The 14,984-nt window shown below is 36.3% G+C and overlaps 1 protein-coding gene across 6 annotated transcripts in view; it reads left to right on the top strand.

Moving 5' to 3' along the window:
- DNM3 (dynamin 3) overlaps positions 1 to 14,984 on the top strand; it is a 178,715-nt gene that overhangs the window by 42,994 nt on the left and 120,737 nt on the right. For 2 of the 6 annotated variants that reach the window (XM_061345422.1, XM_061345421.1), the window contains exons 13-16: positions 2,158 to 2,206; positions 3,840 to 3,869; positions 10,819 to 10,932; positions 13,378 to 13,452. In XM_061345422.1, the coding sequence (XP_061201406.1) occupies positions 2,158 to 2,206; positions 3,840 to 3,869; positions 10,819 to 10,932; positions 13,378 to 13,452 (268 nt within the window). Of the gene's footprint in view, positions 1 to 2,157; positions 2,207 to 3,839; positions 3,886 to 10,818; positions 10,933 to 13,377; positions 13,453 to 14,984 lie in introns of all 6 variants that reach the window. The other 4 variants (XM_061345423.1, XM_061345424.1, XM_061345426.1 and 1 more) reach the window with 4 other exon arrangements.

Raw genomic sequence — 14,984 nt, 5'->3', positions numbered from 1 at the left:
CTATGAATGAGGTATAAACAGATTAACAAATGGCTCTTTGCTTATGGTCACTGATAAGTTTAAGCAAGTGTTTCTGTAGGGATGGGAAGGGAAGTATCTTTGCTGACTTGTGCTCAGTTGGAAGAGAACTTGGATAACTAAGAAGAATGTAAAACATAAAATATACTAATGAATAAGCTAAACAGTTGAAAATACACATTTTAAACTATAACCATATTGCTGTTACAGCAATTGTGTTAAAATCGGAAAATATAATAATTTTGGGGTAAAGAAAAGAATTTTCTGCAATATCTAATCACCCTGGACTATAGATTCCCCAGATTCCTTAGTGTTTCCTTTCTTTAGCTGAGTCTTCCAGCCAGTTGTCTCATGTGACTGCAGTGTTTTGTAAGAGTAAGTCCTGTGAACCCTGCTCATAAGAATGAGAGTACAAGACATTTCAAAATATGTTGTGGGGCCTAAGACAGGTACAGTGAGAATTGAATTGACTTGAGAAGGACTTAAGAATGCCAGTATTTAGAATAACTTTGCATAGTTACGAAATGATGAAATTGGAATATTAATGTTGGTCTCATTTAGCAGAGCAAGTGGCAAAATGTTGGAATAAGGTTTGGTTCCAGTTGGTGTAACTCAGGCATAGCTACGTGCTTTAATCTACATAGACAGTAATTTGTATTTAAAACAGTTAATAGAGGACAAATTGCTGTCTGAAGGGCCTGGGGTTTGAAGTATGATGTTAGTGGTCTAATCAGCGTCCCTAAGGTGACAAAATAAGAAAAGCTGCAACCAAACAAAACCAAAAGAGCAAGAAAAAAGAAACAAAATGGACAAACAGAAAACAAACTGAATGGCAATTAGGTTTCCTAAACCATCTTGTGTGTTTTTTAAACAACAGATTGGAATTGGTGAGAGATTAGTGCTGTGTTTTCTGTGTGCACGTTATTTGGTATTTAGTCATAATTTATGCACCAAAGCTTGTGCAACTCTGGATGATGCACCAGAGGCATGCAGTGTTATTTGCCAGAAGGCCTGGATGATTGAGAGCTAAGTCCAGTGAACAAGCATATGAAATAAACATCCTTGTGGATTTTCCTGTGAACAGCATTTGGGCTGCTGGGTTGATAAAGTATGGTCTGCAGGGCAGGATCAGAATTGAGACAGGGTTGAGCTTGGTGCTTCAGCAATTCTTTGGAACAGCAGCTATACACAATGCAGTTGCAGGATTGGCCCATAGGCTGTGAAGGGCATCCTTCTTACTCTTTCAGAGCAGTGTTTGTAGCTGGTTAATATGTATACTTTTTTCTTAGTTAATCAGTGCCTGGAGAAATGGTGTAATCTAATCCAAACAAAACTTTCTGGTGCCAGTGGCCACTGTGGTGGTTGAGTAGCCAAAGCCTGCTTTCTGAATGCTTTTCTTCCACTTTCCAGTAGTATTTTAATGTTGTGGCCTAACACTTACAAACCACCACATAATGCAAATGCTTTTACAATTAATGGCAACTTTATGTTCTTAAGACAGGAGTGTGTATTGTTTCAGGAACTGGGATTACCAGAGTTCAAAAATTAAGCAAAATATTTTAAATATGATTTAATTTTAAATATGTTTTGTTCTATACTATTCCAGCTTTTTGAACCAGCTTTGTGACAGCTTAATCTGTGGTTATATTTACATCCTCAAAGTGCATATAAATATTAGAATAATATCCAAAACAAACCATCAAGACAAAGTTATTAAGGAGCCTCCAGCAGGGGAGGATTTTATTGTATTGCACTAAGTAAAAGAAATGGCTTGCTTTTTGTCTCTTTTGAGTATTTATAGAGGCTAATGTTTCCCAAGTTAAGCACATGAGCCACAATTTCTCTGTGCTTCTAGTAATCTTTACCAGTCCAAGTAGGATGACGTTGCAAAGGAGATGATAGTAGGAGCTGTCTGCTGTGCATTTCCCTTTTGTCCTGAGCAGGCACATATAAGCAGGCATTCCTATGCTGTAAGAAAAGGTAGTTGAAATATGCACATATATGCAACAATTTTGCTGTGTTTCTACCTTGCTCTAGCTTTCTGTGCTAGAATCAGAAGTAACTGTTACTGCTAAATTCTGTTCCTGGGGAACTGGTTTGAGTTTCTTCAGTGTAACTCTTTTCCTCTGCTTCCCTTAGTGCCCAACAAAGAAGCAGTCAGGTTAACAAAAGTGCAGTGGGAAATCAGGTAGGCACCTAACAAAGAATGGATAATAGCATGTGCAAGTTAATCCAAGCTGTTTGGTTTTCTTGGCTGCGTTAATTTGTTGTATCATTCACCTTTTCTGCTTCAAACATAAAATGCATCATCAAATCACTGCCTTCTTTTACTGAATTTTTCAGAGCCACCTGACTCTCACTGTTACCATTGTTTATTGTTTAATATTTGTGCTGCTGCTCACACTGCTGGTTAGTGTCTCCCCTCCCATGCCATTTAGTGCATTGTATCTTTCATGTTACACATCAATGTGTTTTGTCATTAACTGCAAATTTCTGAATTTCAGAATCCAAAATGCTGGTGAGTACTTGCTTGTGTGTGCCTTCTGATGGTCATTTTACTCATTCTTACATGTTCATACCTTAATTGCAGTGAAGGGGCGGGCAATTCATCAAGCAAAAGTGAATTTGCCTTCAGCTCTTCTGAAAACTTTCAGTTGACTTCACAAAGATTTTGGCTATGTATCACAGGCCTTTCTCAAAGTAAACAAAGAATAACTGGTGGATTGTTTCTGATTAATTATTATTTATTCATTAATGAAATGAGTTGTTTCTTATATAAGAATATGGGGTTGATTCTGCAGCATGTTAAGTGCTTCTGAGCGTTGCTTCTTTCTTTGCTTTTGTGTGGGCCAGCAGTGCTCAGTACTTCACAGGATCAGTCCTCTTTTTTTATATGAGATGAAAATAATGAAAATGTTACAACCTTGTTTTCTGCTCACTTTGAGGGTTTTGCAAAGTCTTAAACAGAAATGAAATGCTATGGAGTTACTGCATACTTTAAAAGGAGCTAACAAATTCTAGGAAAAATAAGACAATGGCATCTTGTATGAATAATTACTGGTATTGAACATCTTCCTGATGTTTTCATGTGCAATTTGGTCAAACAGTGCTCAGGAGGTCAAAGGTCAAGGTTTTCAAATCTGACCACTGAATTTGGATCCCTCAGCTGGTAAACCTGACATTGCAGAAAGTCTCCTATTCTGCTGCTGTAGATGACAGTTCTAGCATTTTTTGAAAATGTACTCAGCTTTTTGGGGGATAGAAATCCAACATCTTCCTTCCACCAAGAAATTGATAGTTATTTTTGAGTTGTTATTCAAAATAATCCATCAGCTTCTTGGATGTGGTGGTCCTCCACAGCCTGACCAGCATGACTGGTATTTTTGATGTAATGTATGGTTTGGACTCAAATGAAAAAAGTTGAAGGGTCTAAACACTGAAAGGACTTCAAAGACTAGACTCTCCCCTCTAAGGAGAGATTTCTTTCTTATCTAGCCCTGCCGGAACACGTGTCAAACACAACGACCGTCATCACTCTGGAGTGTCCCATTAAAGGAAAATCAACTAATTATCAGAGTCTTCAAAAATATACAAATAAAGTGAATGATTTTTTAATTAAGTGAATGTTCTCTCTCTAAAGAAGTGGAGAAAAAGCTTGGCATTTTAAATGTTGAAACTTGATAATTTGTGGCATAATGGACTTTGCTGAACCTTTTATTTTAAAGATAACAAACAGATGTTTGAAAGTTAATTGTTTGGAGTTGAAAGAATGAGAAAATGTTTCTGAAATAAAACTTCATTTCTGCAATTTGCTATTTCAGGGAACCAATCTACCGCCTTCAAGGCAAATTGTACGAGCTAAGTTCTGTAAGCTTTATTGTTGCTTTTCCATTTAGCTTCTCAGAGGGCAAAGTTTGTCTCTAACTCATTGGTTTGGTGAATACTTGCTACCTAACTATTTAATGTTAAACTGTCTTGGCTGTAACACTTCCTCAACAAAGTATAATTGCAGTTCATCACTTAACTGCTACTAACTTGCTGTTACAAGTATGAACTAATATAACTTAAAATGTTGTAGAAAACTTCAAATAAATTTAATATTTTTATAATGTACTGAGTTTCTCAAACTAAACCAACTAATTCCTGTTTATTATATAACTGGAAAGAAATTTTTGTCTGATGTGAGTGCCTCTATTCATAGTAAACCTCTTTTTGAAAGGTGGGCAAATAAGTTTCTGGTAACCAAAAGAAAACATTACCTCTTGCGTAAATGAATGTGCTATTTGTGGGTACAGGTACTGATTTTGTTATTTTGTTTATGTAAAGGAATTGCTTCTGATAGAATAAGTGAGTTTATTAATAATATTAGGAATACATAAAGCCCTTTTAGCATTCTTTTCATAGCACCAGCAGGATCAATATGTCATGGATGGACTCTTTTCTAACCCTTCCACTTCATGAGTAAATAAATACATGAATGCCTTTAATATTACTAATTAGAATTAATTGTCTAAACAGTAGTCAATTTTATAACAAGTTACTTTTGGTTTACTGATGTTTAGGTGTAAGAAGTAAATCTCTATCATGTGGATTCATTAGTAATACCTATGATAAAAACATAATTTTCCGGTTATCAATCACCAAATTGTGTTAGTTGTAACTTCAAATAAACTTGAACTAGACTTATGTTCAATAAAGGAAACAGGACAAGGCAGCACTGATTTCAGTAGCACTTGAATTTAATCTCTTGGGAGATCAAGATCATTATTTTTCCAAAATAGTGGGATGCTCATTTACTATCCATTGCTTTCCTTTTTTTGTAGCTTGCCTTAAACTAGAATGATGCAGATAACCATTAACTGTGTGTCTCAGAAATCAGATGAGTGCAGCAATATTGCATTTTTGGAAGAAGTGTAATGCCAATTCCTCTTAGCATGTTCTTGCTTCTCTTTCGTCTACTAATTTATCCTCTCACGCTTAATCTTTGGCCTTTTTTGTTTGTGTTTTCTTTGCTACCGCCTGAGGTTTTGACCTGACTCCACAAAGTTTCTTTTTAAGCCACAGGTTAGTCTGTCTTCTAATTTGCTTGAAATAATCAATGTAATGCTTGTTTTTACACATCATGCTAGCAAGATCTGGTTCCTGAAAGCTGACACTCTTAACTATATTTTGTGTGTTGAGATTTGTTTTGATGACTGAAATTGTGTTTAAAGCTCCCCATCATGATAAACTTTTGAAGATGAAGGTGTCATTGCTCCATGTGCCCAATCAATACTCTCTGTGTGAGAATGCAAGATACTCAAATTACAGAGAAATGTATAAAATTTATATGAAATTATGTTTTGTGTTTTATTTCTGTGGTAAAATCTGAAGTAACCCCTGAAGTTGGAGAAGGGGCTTAATCTGAATTGAAAGTTTCAAGTCACTGTCCAAGTTATTTGGAGATTTGGTTTTGAAGTCTTTGATTTGCTCTTCTACAATGTTACGCCAGCAATCTGATTCACTTGTTCTGGACACAGGTAGCATGCAGACCCCATCAGTTGGCCTAAACTGTAGTGCTAATAACTTTTACCTTAGTAACCCTTTTCCTTTTTTCTTTTTAACCCTGCTTTGTAGCATACTTTACTGCTTCTTTTCTTGAGATACACTTTAATCCTGGTATTTTGCATGACCCAGGAAAATTATATAAACAGAATATTTTTATTTATTCTTTTTAGCAAGTAGGTGGAAATGGAAACTTGTGCCTTGGTCATGAGAAATAATGAGAAGGCTGTTCTGTTAAGAAATGACAGTGTTTCTGTAAAAGAGGTGGTGCCTGCAGACAACCATGTGATGGTAAACTTTGAAATATCCTTGAATGAGACATGCTGCTGTTGAATTTTCACCTTATCAAGATTAGAGAAGCATTGCTCTTCTAAATGGCCTTTAACTATACTTATATTTTAGGTTAAGATTCCTTCATGATTGACTTGATCACCTTAATCTTTGCTTAACTACATTTGGAAGCTTGTTTCAGTTTTTCACTACCAAGTGCTTTGCTTCAGTAAAGACTTTTATTTTTCCTTAAAATAGACATGTTTTTAGGACTTAAGCCACCGTTGTCATTTTTTAAGTTATGCAATATATTGTGCAGTGATGTCTGGGGGAGGCAATATCACAAAATCTCGGTTTTGCTCCTTATTGGAACAGATCTGATCAATTTACATTCTGACCTTCGGCAAATTACAGTGAAGTAGTGTATTAGGATTTCCTTCTAATCTGTTGCTCCTTTTTAGCCTATGAAGTGTGAGAATCTTAATAAACTAACCCAAAGAACCACTAGCTTGTGAGGAAGCCTTGTAGTTTGTGCATTTTTTATTCTTCCAATGTGCTTACTATTTGGTAACGCATATTGCTATGACAGTGATTAGAAGACTGGATAGTGCTGGGAGTTGTGTGTTCAAAATTATTTCCATGGAGTTATTTAACAGAACTTTAATAGAGAGTTTTGTTAGCTCAACAAATGCTGTTGCTTGTATTATGGAAGTAGCTAGTCTCCTGATTTTCACACTTACAGTTCTGTCTGTCCAGTTAATTTCACTTATCTCTTTCTTTTCTTGGAATCATCTTCCATATACTTCTTTCAATTTGGTTCTCTAATGTATTTCTTTTATAAATACTTATTTGGAATGGAATTAGTAAGTCATGCAAGAATACATAAAATGTACTTATTGAGTCAAATCCTGGTTTCCTGTTTATACGTGAACTGCTGGAGAATAGGAACAACAGATATGATTTGGGTCTTGTGCAGCTGAACTATCAGAATATGACTTCCTTTTGGCTTGTTCATGTGCATTCGTACTCTCTAAGTTTCATTATTTCAGACACCCAGATTTAGGTATCAGGACCCTGAAGGAAGGAACTGTGTCATCTCTTGTTTATCCTGTACATGGAGTCCAGCTACCGGTCAGAATATTGTCTTCACTAGCTTCTGGCAATGCCTATATATTTCATTTTCCAACGTGCACAACTCATGTCGCTAATATCCGGTTGGCACAGATTGACATTTAGAAATATGATAGAAAATATCGAAATGGATCTCTTCAATCCAAACCAACCGGAATATGAAGTAGTGAAAACAATAATGAAACACACTACTTATTTTTCAAGCTGAAGTGCTATGCAACATAGGTAACACAATAGTTAAAAAGAAAAAAAACAAACCCCCCCAAAACCAAAACAACAAAACAACCACCCCCATCAGATTTTTATTTTTTTTATTTTATTTCAGAAGTCTCTTAGAAAATCTTTGCTTATTGCCCATGGAAGGTCATTTTTTCTAAAATATATCTTGAGTTATTTGAGAAGTTGGCTGGTGTCTTAGTTGTAATTCACCTTCTCCAGAAAATAAAACTATGTTGCTTAATCTCACTTTGTTTGCACTTACACCTTGATTTGACATCTCCCTCCCTCCTGACCCCAACACTGGTACTGAGTATTCTGAAAGTGTAATTTTTTGTAGTTAACAAAATGTGCTTGGGAAACAGGAACAATTAAATTAAAAGAAAAGGAGGTTTAACGTAGTAAGTCCATCTTCTCTCTTCATGTCCCCTGGAACTGCTTCAGATTTTTTTTTTGATAAGTGAAATCTGTTGTAGTGTCCAGGATATTTTAGAAAACATAGTACCCTGTTTTCCCAGGGGGGTGTAGATAAACAGGCTAGAAATTTGCACATGAAAAACAAGATATTACTATATCTTGTTTATATATTAGCTAGCATATGTATCTATATATATTTTAACATATTAATGTAATATATAATATAATTTATTATAGCTAATAATATTAATATATACTACGTAATGTATTAATCTATTATACAATTACACTATATATTGTATTTTATATATACTGCATATTATATACATATTTATATCTTTATATATTACTATAAACTATAGTTTGGTGCCCTGCTTCTCATGCAGTGTTGTGTGGGAATGACAGCTGGTTCTAATCCTCAGCACACAGGATTTTTGAGGAAACAACTGGCAAATTCCTTTCTTTACAAGACAGTGACCAATGTTTGTATCAGCAAGTTGGTTTGTTTCTGTCTACACCCAACAATGATTATGTATCTATGGGAAGATGCATTGACTGGAGCAAGACAGTATTTTGTAGCTATGCAACTAATGCAGATCCTACATGAGAAGTGTTAAAAGTTTCATTACTTTTAAATGGCTTGTGTAATTTAGATTTTTAAAACTGTGGCTTGGTCTGTTCTGAGACCTCTGCCACAAATGCACTCCTCTCAAACTGAGGAAATTTGATTCTTATTAACATGCGACAAAACCTTTGGTAATGGTGAGGGAGAGCACTGGATGGAATAAGCAAAATGTGCTGCTTCCCTTTTAAGTACTCATCACCTGCAAGGTTCTAGAACATGCTACTCAGGTGTTTCTTACTGGTTTGCTTCTAGAAACCACCTCTTCATCCCTGCTGTGATACACCCATCTTCAAATTCTTTCACGCTCTGTAAGATGTGTGTCCAAACCAATTTCAGTAGTGTGCTGGCTCTGCTGCCAGTTCTTCCTGTATGTGATGTGCTTTATAAGGAAGCATATTCACATTCACAGCATTTTCAATTGCAGAGAGCATGGTTCAACAGTATGCTCTTGCACAGCACAGCCTCTTATTTCAGTTTTTTTATACCACGAGAACAAACACGTTTGTACATTTGCTGTGAAGTATTTTGTTTGCTGTACAAATATAGCTCACCTTGTTGTGGAGCTAAGTTTAAGTGGTTGTGGAATTTCAACTTCCTCGATTTTTTTCTAAAAACTCTTACATTTGTACTTGTGTAGTTGGGTGCAGGAAAAAAAACCAGACATTAGCGTGGTTCCGCAACTTGTTTTGTGGCAGCTGCCTGAAGGCCAGTACACTGGCTATATGTGCATGTTGCTTGTTTCCTGTTAAAAGTATACTTCAATAAACATCATAAAATAAAATGAGGTTTTGATGTGTAATCAAGTTCATATCAGTATGTTTCCCTCAACTTGCACTCAAACAAGCATTCCATGTCTATGTGTATTCAATACTGTCCTCTCTCCACTTCCCTCTTCCTCCCCCGCAATGAACGTGAATATTGGAAATAATGACGAACTTCTGCAGAAACCTTTGTGGTACAGGCTGTTGCATTCACTCTGCCTGTACTATATCTTCAAGTCTCTCTATGGGAGTTCTGTTAAGTTCTTTCATAGCTTACTGACTCTTCAGAACCCAATCAATGCTTTCTTAGCGATTTTCTTACAGGCAGAAATCCTGTAGACTTTTTTTGGATCTTCAGTGGTTTTCTTACATTGCTGGCCTGGTTAGTAGTGAATGGGTAAAACATGATCATCTTATTTGAAATTAAATTGGTGCTCTTGGATTATGTGCATTGCCAATACTTTTATCAGCTTTTCAGTTGCAACTCTTCATCCCTTTCTTTGGTTTAGTTGTCAGGTATAACTTAGTCCTTTGCAATACCGGCTAGTTTATCTTTTTGGGGAGCTCACATGAATGTGCATGCTGAATGGCAGTGAGTCATGATTCTGAAACTCTTATAGATGACGAGGAATAGATACTGAGCAATGTTTCTTCTCTGGTTGGTTGTTGATACTGGAGTAACTAGACTTGTAAAATCTTAAGAGAGGAAGGTCATGGTCTTGCATATTTCTCTAAAAGCAAGAGGAAATTCATGTTTGATCACACAAGTTCATGCTTGTGGGACTTGCTGAGGGAGTTCTGAAGGGCTTCTTTGACCACTTCTTTCCATCTTAATGCTTCATAGGCAAGTAAAGGATGTAGCTATTGGGAGAAACAGGGTGGGTGAGGTTCCCTGCGTCTGTGTGTTTGGGAACATTCTGTTGTTTTGCTCAGAGTATAATAGGAAAGAAAGCTTGCTTTCTTGTAATTATATTGGAAAACAATAAATGTTCCAATAAAATTGAAAGCTTCTGTATGATCCATAGACCAGTTTTCATGACCATTCTCTCTTCTTCACCTCTGGAGTTGTCTCATTACTCTTAAGTTCTCTTTTGTTCCTCTTTCTCTTTGTATGATGTAGCCTCCAGGCCTTAATATGTATAGGTATGCTGTTCCATCTTCTTTTTCATCTTTGACTTGTATCTATTTTGCAAGGTTCTGCTTTGCCCATTCCCCCCCCCCGATTTTTATTGCCACCTTAATTTTAGATTTTTTTTTTCTTCTTTTCCTCTTCTACCTTATGACAGGAAAACAGGTCTCGTATACCTCTTCTTACCACTTTTTATCTTAATTTCAAATTACCTTTAGTAGACCTCTCCAGTTTGTCACTTGATTCAACCACTTCTGAAAATTCCCAGTGTATCCCAGAAGCCACTCACTTTGCCAGAATGTAGGTGCTTTTTCTAGTATCCAACTTTACAAATGGTCTTAACAGTTGGACTAGAACAGACTAGTCATGCATGTACTTGTATGGACGTTTACAATGTGTTATTATACCGCAAATAAATATCTTCACGTTTACATGATCCTTAATGCACACATACTTGCTGTAGGTAGAACACAATAATGCTTAAGCTTCTCTTTTTTTCAAGCTTTTGACTGCAAACACTATATTCACTTTAATGTTTTTTTGGTTTGTTATATTTTTTGTTGAATGATGGGAACCTGCAAAAACTCTTGAATTTGCCAGAGACTGAAAAAATCACTTGTTCTTAGCAAGTCTTTATTTAGTGAATGCAACTGCAGAATTATGCCAAGTAATGAACTAAACTTGTGCCTGGCTGCACCTCCGCACAGGTCATCCGGAAAGGCTGGCTGACCATCAACAATATCGGCATCATGAAAGGAGGATCCAAGGAATACTGGTTCGTTCTAACTGCAGAAAGCTTGTCCTGGTATAAAGATGATGAGGTAAGGAATGAAGAACTTTTTTCTTTGGGGAGGCAATATTCAGTCTTCGGAGATCGCCTTAAAATAAAAGCTTGTACAGAGTTTAATGGAAAGAATGTTTTAAGGCGTTACCTGAGTCCTTTAAATTTTCTGGGTTTCGTTCATGGAAAATGAATCCAAGCCTTCTGTTGAAATCTTGATAAGAAATACAGAGTGCTATATGGGGTGCTTTTGTTTGTTTTTTTGTTTTAATTTTTTCCGCACACTGGTTTTGGGATGAGGAGAGAAGGCAGCCTATTTTGGAATGTTCTGGTTATTGTCCTGTACCTGTTTGGACTGCACTTGCACATCTACCATATGTTGATCATGAATTGTCTAGGGAAAGTTACTTCTAAATATAACTACAGCAATTGATTTAATGACAATTGTTCTCTGGCCTTGTATTCTAAGAGGATGAAAAGCCTGTGTATTGTGTTCTGTAGCTGGTTGGTATGGATTTTCAAATTTGAAAAAATACACCTTGGTAAGAAATGTTGCTGCTGATCAGTTGCCCACATATTCAATATGTTGGTACACAGTTTGTCTGTTTTCTTTAATAGTTTTTTCTCACAATGTTGGTAATGGTATGCTCTGTCCAAAACCCAGTCTTCTTAAATTTTGAAGGTTAAAATGGAATAATAGGATTATTATGTGTGCTACACTGTCAACTGTAAAGATCTTGTGGTTTTGGTTTGGGTTTGGGTTTGGTTGTTTTTTTTTCAGATTTTTTGTTTGTTTTTTGTGTGTGTGTGTGTGTGTGTGTCAGAAGCCTAGCCCTATTTTTCTAAATTAAATGTGTTCAGCAAAAATTTAGTGATTTTTCCTATGATGAACCAGTTTGTTGGATAAAAGAGGAGAAGTACAGGTAAAGAAATTTTTAGATGAGCTCTAAAAATTTTAGATGATCTTTCCCTCTTATTCTAAGTAATAATCAAAACAGTGGCTTACCCCAGCAAAACAGGGAGTTAGCTGAAGCGGACTGTGCACAAAATGTATATTCTGTTTAAATTAACCTAGTGTTTTATTGCAGTGGATTTTCTAGAACCGCTAGGGAGAGGTCCCGCAATGCGTGTACATAAACCAGAGCTCTGCTAGTCTGTGAATCAAGAGCGTGGTTGCTCTTTTTTTCTGATTCTCCTCCCCGTGCCTTGGGGTGGGGTTGGGGAATGAGTGAGTGGCTGCCTGATACTTAGTTGCCAGCTGGGGTTAAACCACAATGGTCCAACTTAACATGGGTAGCTACTTCAGTAATAGTGCTGATGGTGGAAACTGTGTTGGTTAATAGTGTTTATTTTTACCTGGGTTGATTATCATTTTGGGATACACCTTAAGATAAAGAGACAGACCAGGCCAATCTCAAAGATTTTGCCCCTTGCCCTTTTATTTAATTTTTAAATGGATTAAAATGTATTTACTGTGACAGGAAAATGAGTGCATGTCAGAGAGGATCAGGTAAGTGTCAAGAGGAAAAGTTTTATTCTCAGATTACTGAAATAAAACTTGAACTATTTTATTACAATGACAGAAAAATTAATAAAAAATAAATGCAAAAGTACCTTTATGGGTTTGAAAACTTGAAGATGTTGTTTTTCTGTGGTCTATCTTGAAGCTACTAGAACTTCTTTTCTTAGATTAGGTGCAGGTAACTGTTACTATAAGAAGTGACATGGTGAGAATAGAACCTGTTGCTATGTTCTTTCTCAAGCAATTGGAGGTGCATCCAAGATACACTTGTGGCAATTTTTAAAGTAGTGTTGGTATTGCTTTTTTTGAGTCTGATCTTTGTTTAGTGTGAAATATAGCAATTCCTGAAATTAATTAGAGAATGTCTTCTGTTATGCAAATTTAAAAATAGTTTGTTTTGGCAGTGTGCTAGGGAGAGTCACCTGGGAATGTCAGAATAGTACATGGAGGGAGATGGACACTGTCTGATTCAGTGATTTTTATATGCGTATTTAAAACTAATGTCTCTTAATTGCCAGAGAGTTGTGTTTAAAGAGTCATAAATATGCAAGTAGGTCATTCAGGCCAATATGGCAGATCACACAGGAATTTCTTAGAGTGATAGTAGTGTAGTACTATTCCATGCTTTGCTGATGGAAGAAGTTTCTTCTTAAATACAGATTTGCTGTATAATTTGACTATTCTGCCCTGGGAAGGATGTCACAGAGTTATTTTGGATTTTTTTTTTTTTTTTGCTACTGAGCCTTTCTCAGTAGGACTTAAAAAATTAGTAAAAATCTGGTTTAGATGCTTTCTGAAGAAGGTCAAAGCCACAGCTCAATCATTAGGTTAGTCAAAAGACCACTTGTTTCAGAAACAGAACTACTAGCTTTGGAAATAAAGAAGCAAATATTTGAATTCCTGGCCGAATTCCAATTTTTACAATTACATTTCATCTCCCATAAATGTTCTCCTCACTTTCAGATTGGTTTGGTAGTTGTAACATCCTGTTCTCAGATGATTACTGAAATGGCTGCATGCTGGTGTATTTGCAGCCTCGTAAGATACATAGTCTTCAGTGATGTGTGAAGTGATATCCATGTTTATGTCTCTGGACTGTGCCCAGGCCCAGCTTGGCTGTGCATGCTGTGAGGTCGTAGGAAGTTCAGATTCCTCGTGCCTCCCACTTGAGCTGGTCACTTCTGCAGTCCTTGCACAGCAGCAAAATCCTGTCCATTGCGGCTGGGAAGATGCTGGAAGTCAGGTCTCACCTTTGTTCTCTTGCCACAGAGAAGAGTTTGCCCCCCCCCTCTTTCCTCTACCCTTGAGTAAGGAATGATGTAGCAGCTTGTGTATCAGGGAGCTCTGACAATGTGCTTTACAAAGCTGCAGTGCTTGCTAGGACCTCTAGGGCTGTGTACTCCTCTAGCGTAAACTGAGCCCATTTTCTATAATCTGAAACTCACTGAGGTGAAGGTCACCATCTGAATGCAAGTGGTTGTTTGCTAGTGCCATTGGAAGGATGTAAATGATTTCCTTATTTTTTGAGCTGCAGCTTTTATAAGTGATGAATACATAGTGGAATGCATTTTGAATCAAGTTAGTTTGGCAAAAGATTTCAAAACTTGTATGATATCAGTATTAAAAAAAAAGAAAGAGTGGTTTCTTGACATGGTTTTGTTGCTGCTCAAACGTACAACAGGATTTTATTCCTGATAGATGGGAATCAGTGCCTAAGAATGATCTTTAGTCTTGTAATTACTGAAATAATCAAGTCTGGTTTTGAGCATTGTGGTTAAGGCAGTTATACTATCACTTGTAGTGAATACTATTCTAGTTTCTGACCTTGCCTGCAGTTGCTAGTGTTCACAAGTTTGCTTCATTACTAGTAACATGACTTTTTGCTTTTCTGCTTGCTTAAAATGAAGCAAGAAAAATTGTGTACCACTTTGAGACTGCTGTAAATAAGTGCAAGATTAGCACATTCATTGATCTCATAAATACAGATTTCTTTTATAGAGTATTCTATGTAATGCTAGATAAAGTATTGCAAGGCATAGCTACACACACAAAAGACCTTAGCATTTTAGCTCTCAGTTGTACTGGTTTTTTAAGTAGCACAAAACGCTGGAAGCTTCTGTGATAAGATTCATTTTGAGGGTCAACCTGCAAATAGGAAGTTAGTGAATCAGCCACTCTACATTAGGATGAAATGGACTTTGGGAATGTGGAACACCCTCCTAGCTTGTGAATAAAAAAGCTCTTTATTGTAAATGAAAATATGTCATTTGTGAAGTGGTTTAGTATTTTTACAGGACATGGTCAGAGAATGTGATTTTATTATTCCTTTCAAAGCATCCAGAGATTTCACTGGATAAATTATTGGTGAGCAAAGGATGCCAAGCTGGACTCTAGGATAAGAACTTCTAAAAATATGAAGTTTACATTTGGAAAAATCCCCTTAATCTTATTTCCAAATAAAATATTTCCATTCTGTTTCAGTAGGAAAAGATAGTATTGTCAACATCCAGTGATAGATGCAGTTCGTATTATAATTTCACAGCCTATTCCCCATTGTAAAATTCTGTGTG

This window comes from Neopsephotus bourkii, unplaced genomic scaffold (genome assembly GCF_033783945.1).
Source record: "Neopsephotus bourkii isolate Nb327-2 ecotype Australia unplaced genomic scaffold, CSIRO-AGI_Nbou_v1 NB_234, whole genome shotgun sequence".
In the NCBI taxonomy this organism is placed as follows: Eukaryota; Metazoa; Chordata; class Aves; order Psittaciformes; family Psittacidae; genus Neopsephotus; species Neopsephotus bourkii.
This window is presented reverse-complemented; position numbering and strand designations above follow the sequence as displayed.